Here is a 14,217-nt window from a genome sequence, read left to right on the forward strand (position 1 = left end):
GATCCGGCCAGGACAGGGGTAATTTTTGCAGCAGCCAGGAGGAGCACGGCCAGGACCTTGGAGTAACTGGATATCACCTGCCACGTGGCAGGGGGAAATGGAAGGGGTTTGTTCTTCCTCCGCCGGTGTGCCGTAAATCGTGGGCTGTGCCCAGTTCTGTAGGGTGAACAATCACGTGTGACTCGTTCACCTCTTATACACTCTCCTTTTAGTGTTGTTATTACCATTTGTGGTTTTTTTTTCTCTGCTGTTTCTAGTAAATTGTTCTTAGCTCAACCTCTGATCTTTACCTGCTTGTGCTCTTCTCCTGCCGCAGGAAAAGTGGTGGGGAAGTCAGTGAGTGGCACATGGTCTGAGCTGTATCAGGGTGAGCACAAAACTGGGGAATACCATTCCTACACTGCAACAATGTGGAAAAATCAATTTCCTAAGTTACTTTTCTTGTCTAGTCCTACAGGAAAATTAGCCTGCTGAAAAGCAACTGCTGTAATTGAACTGAAAACCTGCTAGGTAATGCTTGTTTTAATAAGGTTACACAGAAAGCAAAAATTAAATATTGATAAATAGTCTTTATAATAGCGTTTTAAAATATTTTAAAATCTATGATGGGAGAAATTCCTGTAATCTTTTTCCAGTCCCACAATGACTAAGTATTCTATAAAGCAAATTACAATTGAATGTTTTCAGCCTCTAAAAATAAGTTAAGCAAAATAGTAGAAAGAGTTACATTTGAGTTGCATTTCCAAAGCAGATGGTTGACTTTAATGCTTAAGGCTAAAGAAGGGGAAATGAGAGAATCTGTGTATTGAAAAAAAAAATCCACCCATAATGGAACTGTGCAAATGTATTCTGTTCCTCCCTGAAATGGAAATTCTCATATTCAAAATACCATTGAAAGCTGAGGCCATAATTTCAAGTGATTTAATGGCAATCAGCTGTGTTAAATCATTAAAGAGACCATTAATGATCTGGCTTCACAGGTGTCTGAATGAATGACAAACAGAAAATTCATACATACCTAATCATGTTTTTTTGGATAAGTCAGATTTTCCAGAGGATTCAGAAAACAGGTCTGGGTTTGGTATTTTCTCCCTCTAAAAGTGGCCAAAAGAGTTCATGCTTTCCCTTAGTTCTGAAGGGTCACTCAGCTAGTATCAAGGGCAAAGATAGCAGATTCCAAAAAGAGGTCCTTAATTTTCAGACTTTTCTCAGACAAAATACCATGAAAGAAAAAATTAAAATCAATTCAATGCAGACATCACTTTGCTCTCCATTTAACCACAAACCCACAATCCAACCTAACCCTAACCCTAAACCCACACCCTATCCTAACCCTAAACCCACACTCTACCCTAACCCTAACCCTTCTCATTAATACAAACACAGAAACACTGACAGCCTTGGTTGGCAGGAAAAGGAAAACTGTAATTTCTCGACAACTCATTGACAGCAGTCCATGTTAAAGCCCCTGCCCTGGGTTTCACTGCCACTCCCCACCTGTGCCCATCCCTGCAGGGCAGGACCAGTATCAGGAGGACCTGTGGCCAGAGGTGGTGACAGCAGCAGGTCCCTCTGCCCGGGGCAGAAGGCACAGCACCTCTGCTCCTGGCTGGAACAGGGGCTCCTTGCCCAGGGGGACATAGTGTCCCAAAAAGAGGAGGGGCCTCAGCAAGAGGCCAATCCCCCAGCAGCTCTAGCAGGGCTCTTGCAATTCTTTATTCAAGGAAAAGGAAATAAATTGTTATTTCCCTCACACAGTCCCTAGACACTGGATTCTCTCCCTTCTAATGCCCTTCACCTTCCCCCCGTGCCCCGCTGTGGGTGACACCCCTGTGCTGGAGGGCACAGCCACGGGCCCCTGGAGTCCCAGGGCTAAGTCAGCAGTGGTACCTCTTGACACAGGAAATCCTGCTGCAGCTGCCATACCCTCAGTAGAGCAGATGCCAAAGGCAGAGCAGGCAGCAGGAGCAGCTGGTCTGTCAGAGCACCAAGCCCCTAAACTTCCTATCCAAATATCTGGATACACAGTGACTCCACAACCCGATGTAATCGAACTGGGGGCACTCGCCTCTGGTGTTTCAGCCCAGAAAGTAGAACTAATTTCAGTCACTTGAGCTTTGGAATCGAGTACAGAAAAATGAGTTACATTTGAAATTATTCAGAATACGCCTTTGGAGTGGTACATGCACATGGGACTTCTGGAAAGAAAAATACCTTTTGACATATCAAAGCTCCGATCAAAAACAGAGGACAAATCTTGGGTTCACTTGAAAGTATCCAGAAACCAGAGGAAGTTGCCATCAGGCATTGCAGAGCACACCAAGTGGATAAGACCAAACTGGAATTGGGGAAACACTTAGCCAACGAGAGTGCAGAAGAAGACACGTTAGAAATAATGTTAGAAACCGAAGTTTTCTTATGCTGCAAAATGAAATATAGGTATTAAGAAACTAGTTCCCATACGGAAGTTTGTCTCAAGAAAAGGGGGGACTTGATAAGGACCATAGAACAGATTATCAGCATTCAGGAACACACATAATCACAGGATATGATTATATGCAGGTGCTTTTATTGAGAGGTCTGGGAATCAGGGGTACAGACCCAAATCTGACTCCACATAGCTTTTGAGCTGAATGTATTTTATATTCTATCATTATATAACTTACATATTAATTATTAAACTTAAATTGTTCTATTGTATACATTGACTTTATTCAAGCATGAGTTTCTCATGATCTTTCTGAGGCCCCTGACCACAGTTTCTCATGATTATTCTTATGATTAAACAGTAATTATATTTAGTTACTAAACAATCATCACATCTAACAAGTATATCATTTATCATGTACTAGCTACACAGGTGCAGTTCTAGCAAGGTACAAGGCCTACATGTACCTAGGGTATTTTTTTTCAGGGCTTACTAAGCTTAATTTTCCTTTTAACCCTAAATCCCCAGGATTTTAAATCCTTTTACTATGAAAACCATCATCAGCACTTGGGGGTGGCACAATTCCAGTAGCACAAACAGTGCCTTGAGGCCACTTCACTCTGTTATAAATGCCTAATGCAATGGTTGGCTCTTGCAATTCAGAGATTAATATTATATGTATGTTAAGGAAATTTTATTGACTTATAGTTGCGTTGTTGTGATTTGTTGTTTAGATGTCCTCTGTTCTCTCCATAGTCCATCTTCCCCAGCCCGTACAGTTGCCAAGAGAGGGCCTCAGTAGTCCAGGCATGAGGAAGGAGGGTGTGTACCTGTGCCTGTGCATAAAACATTTGAGAAAAGGGCGAGCTTGTTACTAGGAAGTGCAGCATGACAACACCTCACCTCCCATCAAGTGGCAGGAAAGAAACCTCCACGGATGAACGGCAAAGAAGAGTCGACTGACAGACCTTGGCAGGGGCCAGGGTTGCCTGAGGCAACCCCCAGGGGTACAAAAATGGGAGCAGCCAATTTCTAGATGAGCTCATGGCTGCCGGGGTTGCCAACTCCCAGCATTGCACCGTCCTTTTTTCTTATTCAGACCTTTGTTGTATTTTGTTAAAATTTTTAGTAAACCTTTAAAATCCTTAAAAGTGAATGTCACTTCTCACAACTCAGAGAGTAGCATCCTCTGGGAAACCACCTAAGTTCTTTCCTGCAATGTGCTGAGGGCTGCATGGAGAGAAACATCCAGGGCAGGGAGGCTCCAGGGGAAATGCTCAGGACAGCCACAGACTGCACAGAGGGACATTAGAGTGGTGGGTCTGCAGGGAGAAGTCACAGCTGCCTCCCTTCTGAACCACCCTGAGGACCTGGACAGGGCCGTGCCTTGCCCTGGGCACTGACCTGGAACTGAGGGATGTGGCAGAGGCCTTTGGTGTCAGGGATGTTGAGAAGGCTGGGCAGTGTCACGGTGAGACCTCTCTCAAAGCCCCTGGAAAGGCCAGAGCCATCCCAGAGGGTCCTGGGCACTTGGGAAGGGCAGACATAGAACCAGTCTGCAAACAAGGCAGGGAGGGGATGGGGACAGTCACAGCCTGGTCAGGCTCAGCAGGGAAGGGGATGTGGCAAATCCTCCTGCAGACATTCCACGCACTGGCAGCACAAGGCAGGGACTGCAGAACCCACGTGGCAGGGAAAAGAAGGGGATGTTGTTTGCCCAGACCTTAGCAGGGTCTATGACATGGTCTGCTGGGTCTCCTCAAAGCCAGATTAGAGAGAGATGGGCTGAAGGAATGGAATGTGGGGTGAGTGGGAATTTGGCTGAACAATGAGGGTCAAATGTTGTCCATGGAACAGAGTCCTCCTGGAAGCCACACCCTGGTGACATCCCGCAGTGACCAGCCCTTGACTACAATGGAATATTCATATATTCCCTGTGCCATGGGACAAAATGCACTTCCAAGTCCTTTGTGGATGATGCCAAATTGCTGGAAACCCTTGCGCAGCTGCATCTGGTTAATGCTGCCTGCTAGAGAAAAGCTGAGCAGAACAACACTGGCGGGTTAAATGTGTGCGGCCATCAGGCGCCCAGCGAGCCTCTTTCTCCTTCTCTCTCTGTGATCTCCCAAACTTAAGGCGAAGGAGACACCCAAGTTTTGTAGATGCTCGTGGCTGAAAGAAAATAAAAAGCTCAGAGAGTCCACAAAGGCCTATAAAGTTTTATTAATTTATTATGCATTTGGCATAGACACTGGGATGTCAGTCCCTGAGCTATAAAAGGGCATGTCAGTAGGTTCTGTATAAAGGCACAAGAGGAAAGGTGAAAGGGAAGAGAGACACAGACAGGAGAGACAGAGACAGACACATGAATCAGAGGGGCAGAGAGAAAGGAAATTATAGAGAGAGGAGATCACCAGTCCTGGTTCCAGGATTGATCCAGCCATTGGGATGTCCAGGGTGCTGAGGCACAAATGTGCCTGGGCTTGGTGGGAGGACCTCTTCACTGATCACTTTTCCCTGCCCTGGCAATAAGTGTCTCACTTTCTGTACAAATGACTTCTCACGTGCAGTTTGTTCTGCTAAATATTTCTGGAAATGGCTCAGAGGCTTTGGGGGTCTTTGGTGGTGTTGATCCCCCCACAGTCCATGCCCACTTCTCATTCCTGCACTTGGGCCATGTCCTGCTTATGCCCAGGAGCCAGAGCAAGGATGTTTGTTCTGGAAAAGTTCTGCCTTTATCTGCATGGCCCCAGCCATGGCCACAGCCTGTTCTTCCTCACAGTGTGTTATTGCCAAGAAATCTTGGCTGTTCTTACCAATCCTTGGTTGGTCTCACAGCCATCCAGTTTTTGATGTTTGGGACAGGCAAACCAGGTCCTGATCTTCTGGGCTTCTACACCCTCCTCAGCAAGGGCCTCAAAAGGCAAAGGCCACAGGTGGAAGCAAAGAAACAACAAATGAAATCAATCCCCTATTGCTGATTCCCATCAGCAGACAATGTCCAGCCACCTCCTGGCAGGACAGGATCAAGAACATGTACTTTGTGTTTTGTGTGAGAAATGTCTTGGTAGAAAGCATCCACAGCCCTCCCTGCCAGCCCTATCCCCTTCCTTTCCCTCAGTTTATTGCTGACCGTGACATTGCATGGAATGGGAGATCCCTTGGGTCAGTCCAGCCCAGCTGTCCCCTCCCTGTGCCCTCAGGAACACTTGCCCACCCCCACCCATTGGCTGGGGGGACTGCAGACATGGCCTGGGCATGGCAGGGGCAGGGCAGGGCTGGATATGGCAGGGCAGGGCCCGGGGGCAGCGAGATGGGAGTGTGCAGCCTGCAGGGACACAGCAGAGCTGTGGGACAGCGCAGGACAAGCTGTGCTGGACATGGCCAAGGGCCCTGGCAAGGCTGGCAGTGGCCAGGAGAAGCCAAGCCTTGGTGCCCTGGGGCCCAGCAGCGTCTTGCCACCAAGGGCTGCGAGGAGGAGACACCTTGTCCTGAGGCACTGGGGCCTCCTGGCACAGCCCCAGCCAGGCTGGGCACTGCCATCCCTTGTCCTGCCCTCAGCACCCCTCCATGTGCCAGTGCTCCCGGCAGAGCCCTGAGCAAGCGGGCAGGGACAGGATCTGCCTTCCCTGGGCTGGGGCTCAGGCCTTGGCCTTTCTGCTGCCTCCAGCCAGCCCAGGCTCTGCTCAGCAGCTGAGCTGCCCACACAGAGCCTTTGCTTCCCTGCACTCCTGGCCTGGGCAGCCTTGGGCAGCAATGGCCCTGGGCCCTCCTTCATGCTCCCAGGGACTGCAGCTTCTTCAAAGGACTCGGGCTTTGCCTTGGAGTCCTGAGAGCTCTGTGCAACCATGGCCTCCAATTATCTGCTGGAATTAGTCCCTGGAGATTCTCTGTCAGTAACAACACTCAATGGGGCTCAATAATGCTTAAAGGTGCTGCAGTTCTTTTAAGGTACTTCCCGTTTTCCTTCCCACACTGAGTCTCTGAGAGGTTTGTGCCATCCTGGCCTCCAATTCTCTCCTCCAACGAGTCCATGAGGGGTCTGTGTTGTGGATGGACCTCAGGGGACCCATTCATGCTTTGAGACACTTTGGGTTTTCCCTCGGACTTTGACTCCTGGTTAGGTTGGCGCAATCTCCTCTCAGGCCCTGAGCTTCCAGGGCTCAGCTCTAAATGCACCACAGGGCTCACTGGGATCAAGCAAGTCCTGACAAACCATGGCTCTGCCCAGATCTCCCTCTGCTCTAGTGCAGTCCATTAGGAAGGTTTCCTACAATACTGATGGAAAACTATTTGCAAGAGCTTCCAAAAAATCCACATTCCTCTTTGAAGAGTATATTTTATGATTGTTCTATTTAGAGCAGAGGTGGCTGCAGCATTCAGCGACTGATATTGGCCCAGGGACTCTCCTGAGGATGTCTGGCCTAGTCAGAGAAGCTGTGCCTTGAGGTCTGAGGCAGTGTGGACAACCTTGCTCCACATAGCCCAAGCCCGTCCTGTCTCTGCTCAGTCACCTGGGACCTGCTGTGCTTGGAGAAATGGCTGCACTCAGGCAAAGAGGGGTTTTCTTCTTTTATTTTTTGAAGCAATCTAAAACTCCTAAGCTTCCCCATTTAAAACAGACACACTCCTCAAGTGTGTCCCAAGCCCTAGGTACCTCAAGGAGGTTCCCCTTCCCCAAGGCAGAGCCCTGCAAGGAATGATGTAGACACACAGGAAGTTCTGCAATGAACACAAATCCAGAGTTGGCTCAGGGCAGAATGAGAGCAACTCCTGAAGGACAGACCAGCTTTGCACTCCTTGCAGCTCAAAGCTCCCAGTGGGTCCTTGGGAGGTGTGTGAGTGACTCAGGAGTGAGGGAAGGGAAATGCAGAGAGCCCTGGAAGTGCTTCTGTGCAGACAGGCTGTGGGGAAGGGCACCGCACACCTGCCCTGGGCCGGCTGTGAGGGTGGATCATCATCCCAACCTGCACTGGCCATTGCAAGGGACTGCTGCCATGGACACTGCACCGACCCCACTGCGCCAGCCCATTGCTCAGGGCTGCTGTCACTGCCCAGAGCCAGAGGGGAGCCCTTGCTGTGGGTTTGTGCCGTGGCTGCCTGCCCTGTGCCGCGCGGGCTGGTCAGGCGCCGCGGAACCAGCAGCAAACACCAGGGCCAGGGCCAAGGCCGGGTCAGGCAGACAGAAAGGGGCAGTGCTGGGCACTGTTTGCATGGCAGCCCTCACTGGGACACCACACCTGGGTCACCTGGCCTGGCAGGTGCCATGGAAACCCCTGGCAGGGACTGATGGCACAGACCCTGGCACTGAGACGCTGCTGGGCCGGGTGCTGAGCACAGGGCTGGGCACACAGAGATGCTTTTGCTCTTGCTCAGCTCCCACTGAGCCAAAGCCTGGCCTGACCCTCCTCTGGCCACGCTGGAGAGGGGCTGGGGCTGCGGAAGAGCTTGGGAGGGGACACAGCCAGGACAGGTGGCCCCCACTGACCCCGGGGATACCCCAGACCATAGGGCATCACGCTCAGGGTATAAAGTGGGGGGAACAAGGAGGAAGGGGGGACATTTGGAGTGATGGCTTTTCTCTTCCCAGGTAACACTTAGGCTGGAGGGGGCCCTGTTTCACCAGTGGGCAGGGTCAGCACCAAAGACACAGACACCAACTGAAGGAATTGTGTCATTTATATCATGCACAGCTGCAAAGAATTACAAAAGGATAAGCTCAGCAAAGCACATCATCATTAGCAAAGCATTACAAAAAAGCTCAGCAATGCATCCAGTCATTGTTACCAGAGATTGCCTGGAGTGATTAAGGAAAGATCCATCACCAGTTAGCCTCAGGTTTTAGCATCATCCACAGCCACACACCAGCTGGGGGAAGGCAAGGACTGGAGAGCCACTCCCAGACACTGGGAATTCCTGCAGGTGCCTCCACCTCTGCAGCCAATGAAGCTCCAACCCCAAAGCTGTGAGAGGACACAGCTTTTACACTGTTTAACAAACAAGCTGGCATCACTGCTAGTGTGAGAACATCTGCTTTCATTCTCCTGACTGCTTTCTCCCAAAGCCTGGCCAGGGCTGAAGGAGGAACCAAGGGAGTTGACTTTGATCCTTCACCCCCAAACAAGGCCACATGGGGCCTTGTCTGTTTCTAAATACAGAAAGATAAATCCATGTTTTATCAAGGAACACATACATTGATCATGTTGTTAATCATGCTTCTTAAATGAGTGGATACAAATACAACATTTGCTTGGAAGGTTCATCTAAAGGTGAGCTTTGCCTCAGAGCCTGTTCAGGCCTTGGTACTTTGACTGGTCCTGAGACCTACAATCAACTACAACCTTCGTAACAATTCTTTCAGTAACACAGCTTACATTTAAGTATTAAGCAAAAAGGCATCTCCTCTTGTTCTACAATTAAGTGCAGTTTATTACTCAGAACTATTCACATTCCTTTTAAAACATGCCTAAATTGTTGCCATTCTCCCTTATTTACCAAATGCCTCTCTTTTCTTGACACTGTATCTTTTAAGGAAGGTCTCAATACTCCACTTCCCAGCACAAAGTGTCCCAGCAACTCACCAAGTGCACACACTTCAATGATGACAGGCCCTGCCACGAATGCATTTCACAGCAGCCTCCAATTTGGCAGCCATGAAGCCAATCCCACCCAGAAGAATTTTCTTCTTTCTGCCACTCTTCTACTGCTCTTTCTGCCAAGGTGATTCCTGGCTGTTGGCCTTCAAACCCATCACGGCTAGCAGTGCAACATCCTCATCCCCTGATAGCCCAGGTTCCTCCTTGGCCAGCAAGTAGATAATCCGAGGCCGTGTAGTTCTCTGGAGTCCCCATTTGTGTTTGTTGGAGCTCATAGGATGTGCTATTGGACATTTTAACAGCATCATTTGCTACCTATTCTAATAATCCATTCAGCTCCTTCATGTCAACTCCACAGGACAGGGCAGCACACATGGGGCGCAGGGCGAACCAGAATCTTTTGCTTTCTGAAACCCAAGACACTCTTTGAGTGGAAAATGTTCTCTGGGCCCTAAGTCTTCCGTGTGCTTGTTGCTGAAGGAGCCTAAATGGTGGCCCTGCAGCTGGGAGTGGTGTGACACTGACACTGACCAGCTGCAGCACCCCAAGTTCTACTGACATTGGCAGTGATGGTAAAGCACAGAAATCTTCTGACACTGTTGCCTCTAGAACTATAACAGGGTTGGGTTTCTCCTGACGGGAAATCTGAGTGAATCCTGTCTCACTGATCATTGTATTCCTGTGTCCCACAGCAGAGTTTTCTGTAACTGTCCCTTCATTGACTCCGTTACGAGGCAGAGCCCATTGACAGAGTTCTGGCCACCCCACAGGGTGAGCCCTCCAAGGGAACCCCATTCCTCCCAGCTTCAGCTGAGAACATACCCAGCAATTAGTGACACTGACTGCTTTGGCTACCTTGGTCTTTACATTTTCAAAACATTTTTGATGACTGATCCCTTGGTGAAGCTCTGTAGTGTTTTGGCAAACAAAGGTTCTGGCTGACTATCAAGGTACAAATTACAGACATCTGTAGTACTTTAGTGACACAATTCTTCATTCTTTTTGCTCAATCTCATTCAAGTTAGGAACAATAATTCTGTTGTCCATGGAGCTGGCACCTTTTTAATTCCAGAATAATGCCCACAAGGTCCTTTAGTGTTCAGCTTTACCATGTTATCTGTGGGTAACAAGGCTTGGTGGGGCCCTTTCCCCTTTGGCTGGAAGAGGGCCAGGACCTCTATTTAGGGAAAAAAAAAGGAAAAAGAAAAAAAAAAACAATTAGATGAATTGTAAAAGATACAAATAAAATCCAAGTGTTAGTGAAACATCTTCTGTAACTTTGCATTAAGAGGTAAATGATCTTTTTAAAAAGAGAACTCAGTTATTTACATTGTAAATGTGCTCATGGCATGGATCCATCTTACTGACCTCAGCAGCCTTTTTTAAAGTTTTTGGGGGTTGTTTCCAACATTGTTATTTTAAATTGTGGTCAAAGCAATAGGAAATTGATTGGGGCCCTTCCAACTCCAGACAGGACTGGGAATCTAAACTCTGTCAAACCCCAAATCCTTTAGAAGATGACCTTCCTTCTCACTCTGGGAATGAGCTGCACATTCCCTCTGAAATTGTCAGGGGTTTCTTACGGATGAAAAATCCCACTTACGGCCTTTTGCTCTGGTTTGGAAGTGGGAAGGGCAACTCTCCATCCATCAGCTCCAGACTGTACTGCCTCAGGAACACGGCTCACTTGCCAGCTTTGGCCACTCATGGCACTTCTAGAGGAGGAAGAAAGTGCAACTGCACAATTCCAGCCAAAAAGAAATGAAGAATGAATAGTGGAGATCCAGGCATTCCTGCAGAGATTCAGGGGTTCAGCTGGGACTGTGGAGAGTCTGGGTCCTTGCCAACTGGATGTGTGTCCCCAGCTGCAATCTCCTGGCCTGCAGGGGAGTCTCACTCACCTGCCAAAGGAGAAAGCTCAGGCACTGTGCTCAAATGGGCTCGTCTGATGCAAAGCTGTCAGAGCAATGTGAGGGCAGAACCAGCCCAGCTGTGCCCAGGGCAGAGCCCAGCAGAGCCCTGGCAGAGCCCAGAGCAGCCTCAGCACCCGCAGAGCCCGGCTGCAAGGAGAGAAACCAGAAACCACCCGTCAGCTGAAGGCTCCTGTCCCCTTGTCCCAGCTGCCCACAGAGCCCAGGCCATGCTGGCTGTGCCCAGAGCCGTGCCCAGAGCTGCCCATCACTGCTGCCTTTGGGAGCAGAGCAGGAGGGCAGGACATTCCCAGCCTGCAGCCAGCCACAGCACATCCAGCCCTCAGCAGCTGCCCAGAGCAGGAGCCTCCTTGTGCTTGTTGCCATCTCCCAAAAGCTCTGATCCCACCATGCCAAGCAGGCCGGGACTCACCTCACGCCATCCTCCGCTGGGAGAAAAGCTGGTCCCAAATGATGTCCTCAGCCTTCTCCAAGGGCACGGCCCATCCACGCTGCAGCTGCTCCCAATCGCTTCCCAATCCTGACTGGACCATACAGAGAACGCTTCTTCGAGAAAAACAAACAACAAACTGTTGAAAAGTGATTAGAGACAAGGGGAAGCAATAAAAAAACTCTTATCTCTGTCAGGGATCTGAGGAAGGCCCAACCCCCTCATGCTAGGGAAAATCCCACCCATGGGGGAGAGAAGCCCACACTTTCTCTCTTCCCTCCTGCACTGCCTCCCAAAATAACAGTGATCCCAAAGCAAACAAGGGCAGTGGAGCAGCCCAAGCCATTCCTTGCCTGCAAAGCACAGCAGCCCCTGCACAGGTTCTGGAGTCCCACCTCTGCTCCCACCATGGGGGTTTGTTTGTGTCGGGCTGGCTGCCCCAGCCCCAGCCCCAGCCTCAGCCCAGGCCATGTTGGGTGGTGGGGGCTGTTAGCAGGGCCAGGAGCCAACTCCCATTTTGTATCCACCCCAACCCATGCCCCCAGCCCTGCCAAAAAGCAGGTGGGCAGCCGACTGAAGTTGCATCTGCCCAGCACAGGGGGAACCTTTTGTTCCCAGCCAGTCTGAGCAATGTACAAATCTGGGAGCATTTCCCCGGCTGTGGACTCATCTGCAAATTCACTGTGGAGCCTGGCTTTGGAGAAGGTGCCAAAAGTTCATCATCTTCAGCTGCCAGTAGCCAAGTTGAGGAAGAGGTTATCATCCTTGATGTTGTCCTTGCTGTCTCCAGCAGCCCCACCTGGTACAGCTTCTCCAGGGGCTCCTTCTCCTTCCCTGGGGGTCAGACCAGGCTGTCAGGGCTCTGCCCAGGGCCCCAGCTGTCAGGCAACTGGGACAAGCAAAACCACCTTGGATGGCAGCCACCAGTGCTGGGTAGAGCAGCTCCGCTCCAGCACAAGGGCTGCATGTTCCCACCAAACAACCCCAGTGCATTGATAAAGGCAAGGAAAAAAGTCTGGGTTTCCTTGCTTCTGATTGCCAGGGCATGTGTGGAGCTGTAACTTACCAGGGCCCTGCAGCAAAGTGTGCATGAGGCTCTCTCCCTTCATCTATGACAGGTGAATATCCTGTATCCATGGCTCACAGAACAGGTCTTCTAAGGAAGGTCTGTCCAAGAAGTGCATGGATAAGCACCACCTGATAAGTTCTTGGCACTCTGGGCAGAGAAACCAGAAACCACCAGTCAGCTAGAGAAGGCTCCTGTCTGCTTTGCCCCACTCTTCCCATGCCCAGGCCATGCTGCTTTTGTGCTCCCAGCTGGGCCTAAACTTTCCCATCAATTCCCTGTTGTGGAGGAGAGCAGGAGAGCAGGACATGTGCCACCTCCTCAGCGGCTGCCAGAGCGAGATGCTCACGAGCCCGCTGCTGTCTCCCAGCACTGGTATTCCCCCGTGGCCAGAGATGAGGATCCACCTGGAGAGAGCCGCTGTGGCAGCGAGAGCTGATGGTCCCAGCTGATCTTCCGGCCCCTCCTGAAAGGGTGCTGCCCGCAGACCATCTGGTGCAGCAGGATGCCCAGGGACCAGATCGTTGCTGCCTCGCCATGGTACCAGCCCAAGCTGGTCCATTCTGGGGGGCTGTATGACAGTGTTCCTGTGGAATACAAATGGAGTTCATCAGGGGGATGCTGCTGCTTCCAGAGCTTGGCCTCAGCATCCCTGGGCATGCAGGGGCTGCCCCAGTGGCACGTGGGATGACTGCTGCACTCTCACCAGCACCTGGGATTGTGTACAAACTCAGGGCTGGACAAGAAGCCACTGGTGTTGGAAGAGGGCAGCAGAAGCCCCAGCAAGGCCTGACCATGACATGTAAAGAAAAAACCCACTCAGGGCTGGGGGAAAAAAACAGGTCCTTATCTTCCCTACCTGCAGTGCCCCAAAGATATTATGAAGGCAATATTTTATGTTTTCATAAAATATTATGAAAACAAGGTGAGTGGAGCAGTCCAAGCCCTTCCTCTTGCCTGCACACCAAACTGGCTGGTGCACTGGTCCTGGCCCCCTCCTCTGCTACCCCCACCCATGGGTGCTTTTGTCAGGCTGGCAGCTGCTGCTCCAACCCCAGCCCCAGGCAGAGTGCTGGGCAAAGGCCGCCAGCAGGGCTGGAAGATGCCTCCCCACCCAGCCCCGCTCAAAAGCAACTCAGGTAAAGACTCAGTACCCTGACTGGCAGCAAAAGGGAGAATCCTCGCTGCCACACCCAGCTTGGCCTGTGAGATGTTGGGCCATGAGATGGTGGGACCGGGAGCACACCCCTGCCCGGGCTCACCTGCAAAGTCAGTGTAGGCTGTGTCCTGCAGGTAGGTGCCACAGCCAAAGTCGATCAATTTTGCCTGGCCAGTGGCCAGGTCAACCAGGATGTTCTCTGGTTTTATATCACGGTGCAGGACCCCGCGGCTGGTGCAGTGCCGCACGGCCTCCAGCACCTGGCGGAACAGCTCCCGTGCCACCTCTTCACACAGGAACCTCCGTGCCCGAATGAAATGCAGGAGGTCCTGAGACCGCTCCGGTCGCTCCAGCACCATCACGATGCTGTTGGGGAGCTCAAACCACTCCAGCAGCTGGACCACACCAGGGAAGCCGGTGGACACCTTGTCCAGCAGGACGATCTCCAGGGGTGCGCTGGTGCCGTCGGGCTGCGGGAGGACCACGGTGCCACCAGTGGGACTGATGTCGTGCCAGGGCAGGGGAACCCCTCAGCCAGCCCGGGATGCTCTGCGCCCTGCGCTGGCCCCACGCCCGCTCCCCATCGAGGCGTCCTGGTGGCTTCCCC

General features: G+C 51.0%; 1 protein-coding gene across 1 annotated transcript in view; it reads right to left on the minus strand.

Annotated features, from left to right (window-relative positions):
* Positions 1-12,494: 12,494 nt before the first annotated feature.
* Positions 12,495-14,217, minus strand: part of LOC146764626 (serine/threonine-protein kinase pim-1-like) — a 29,647-nt gene continuing 27,924 nt past the window's right edge. The window contains exons 4-6 of the mRNA XM_085564070.1: positions 13,714-14,080; positions 12,859-13,038; positions 12,495-12,601 (exon numbers count right to left, since the gene is read on the minus strand). Of these exons, the coding sequence (XP_085420196.1) occupies positions 12,495-12,601; positions 12,859-13,038; positions 13,714-14,080 (654 nt within the window). The remainder of the gene's footprint in view (positions 12,602-12,858; positions 13,039-13,713; positions 14,081-14,217) is intronic.

The sequence above is a fragment of the Lonchura striata genome, chromosome 32 (assembly GCF_050655825.1).
Source record: "Lonchura striata isolate lonStrDom1 chromosome 32, ASM5065582v1, whole genome shotgun sequence".
In the NCBI taxonomy this organism is placed as follows: domain Eukaryota; kingdom Metazoa; phylum Chordata; class Aves; order Passeriformes; family Estrildidae; genus Lonchura; species Lonchura striata.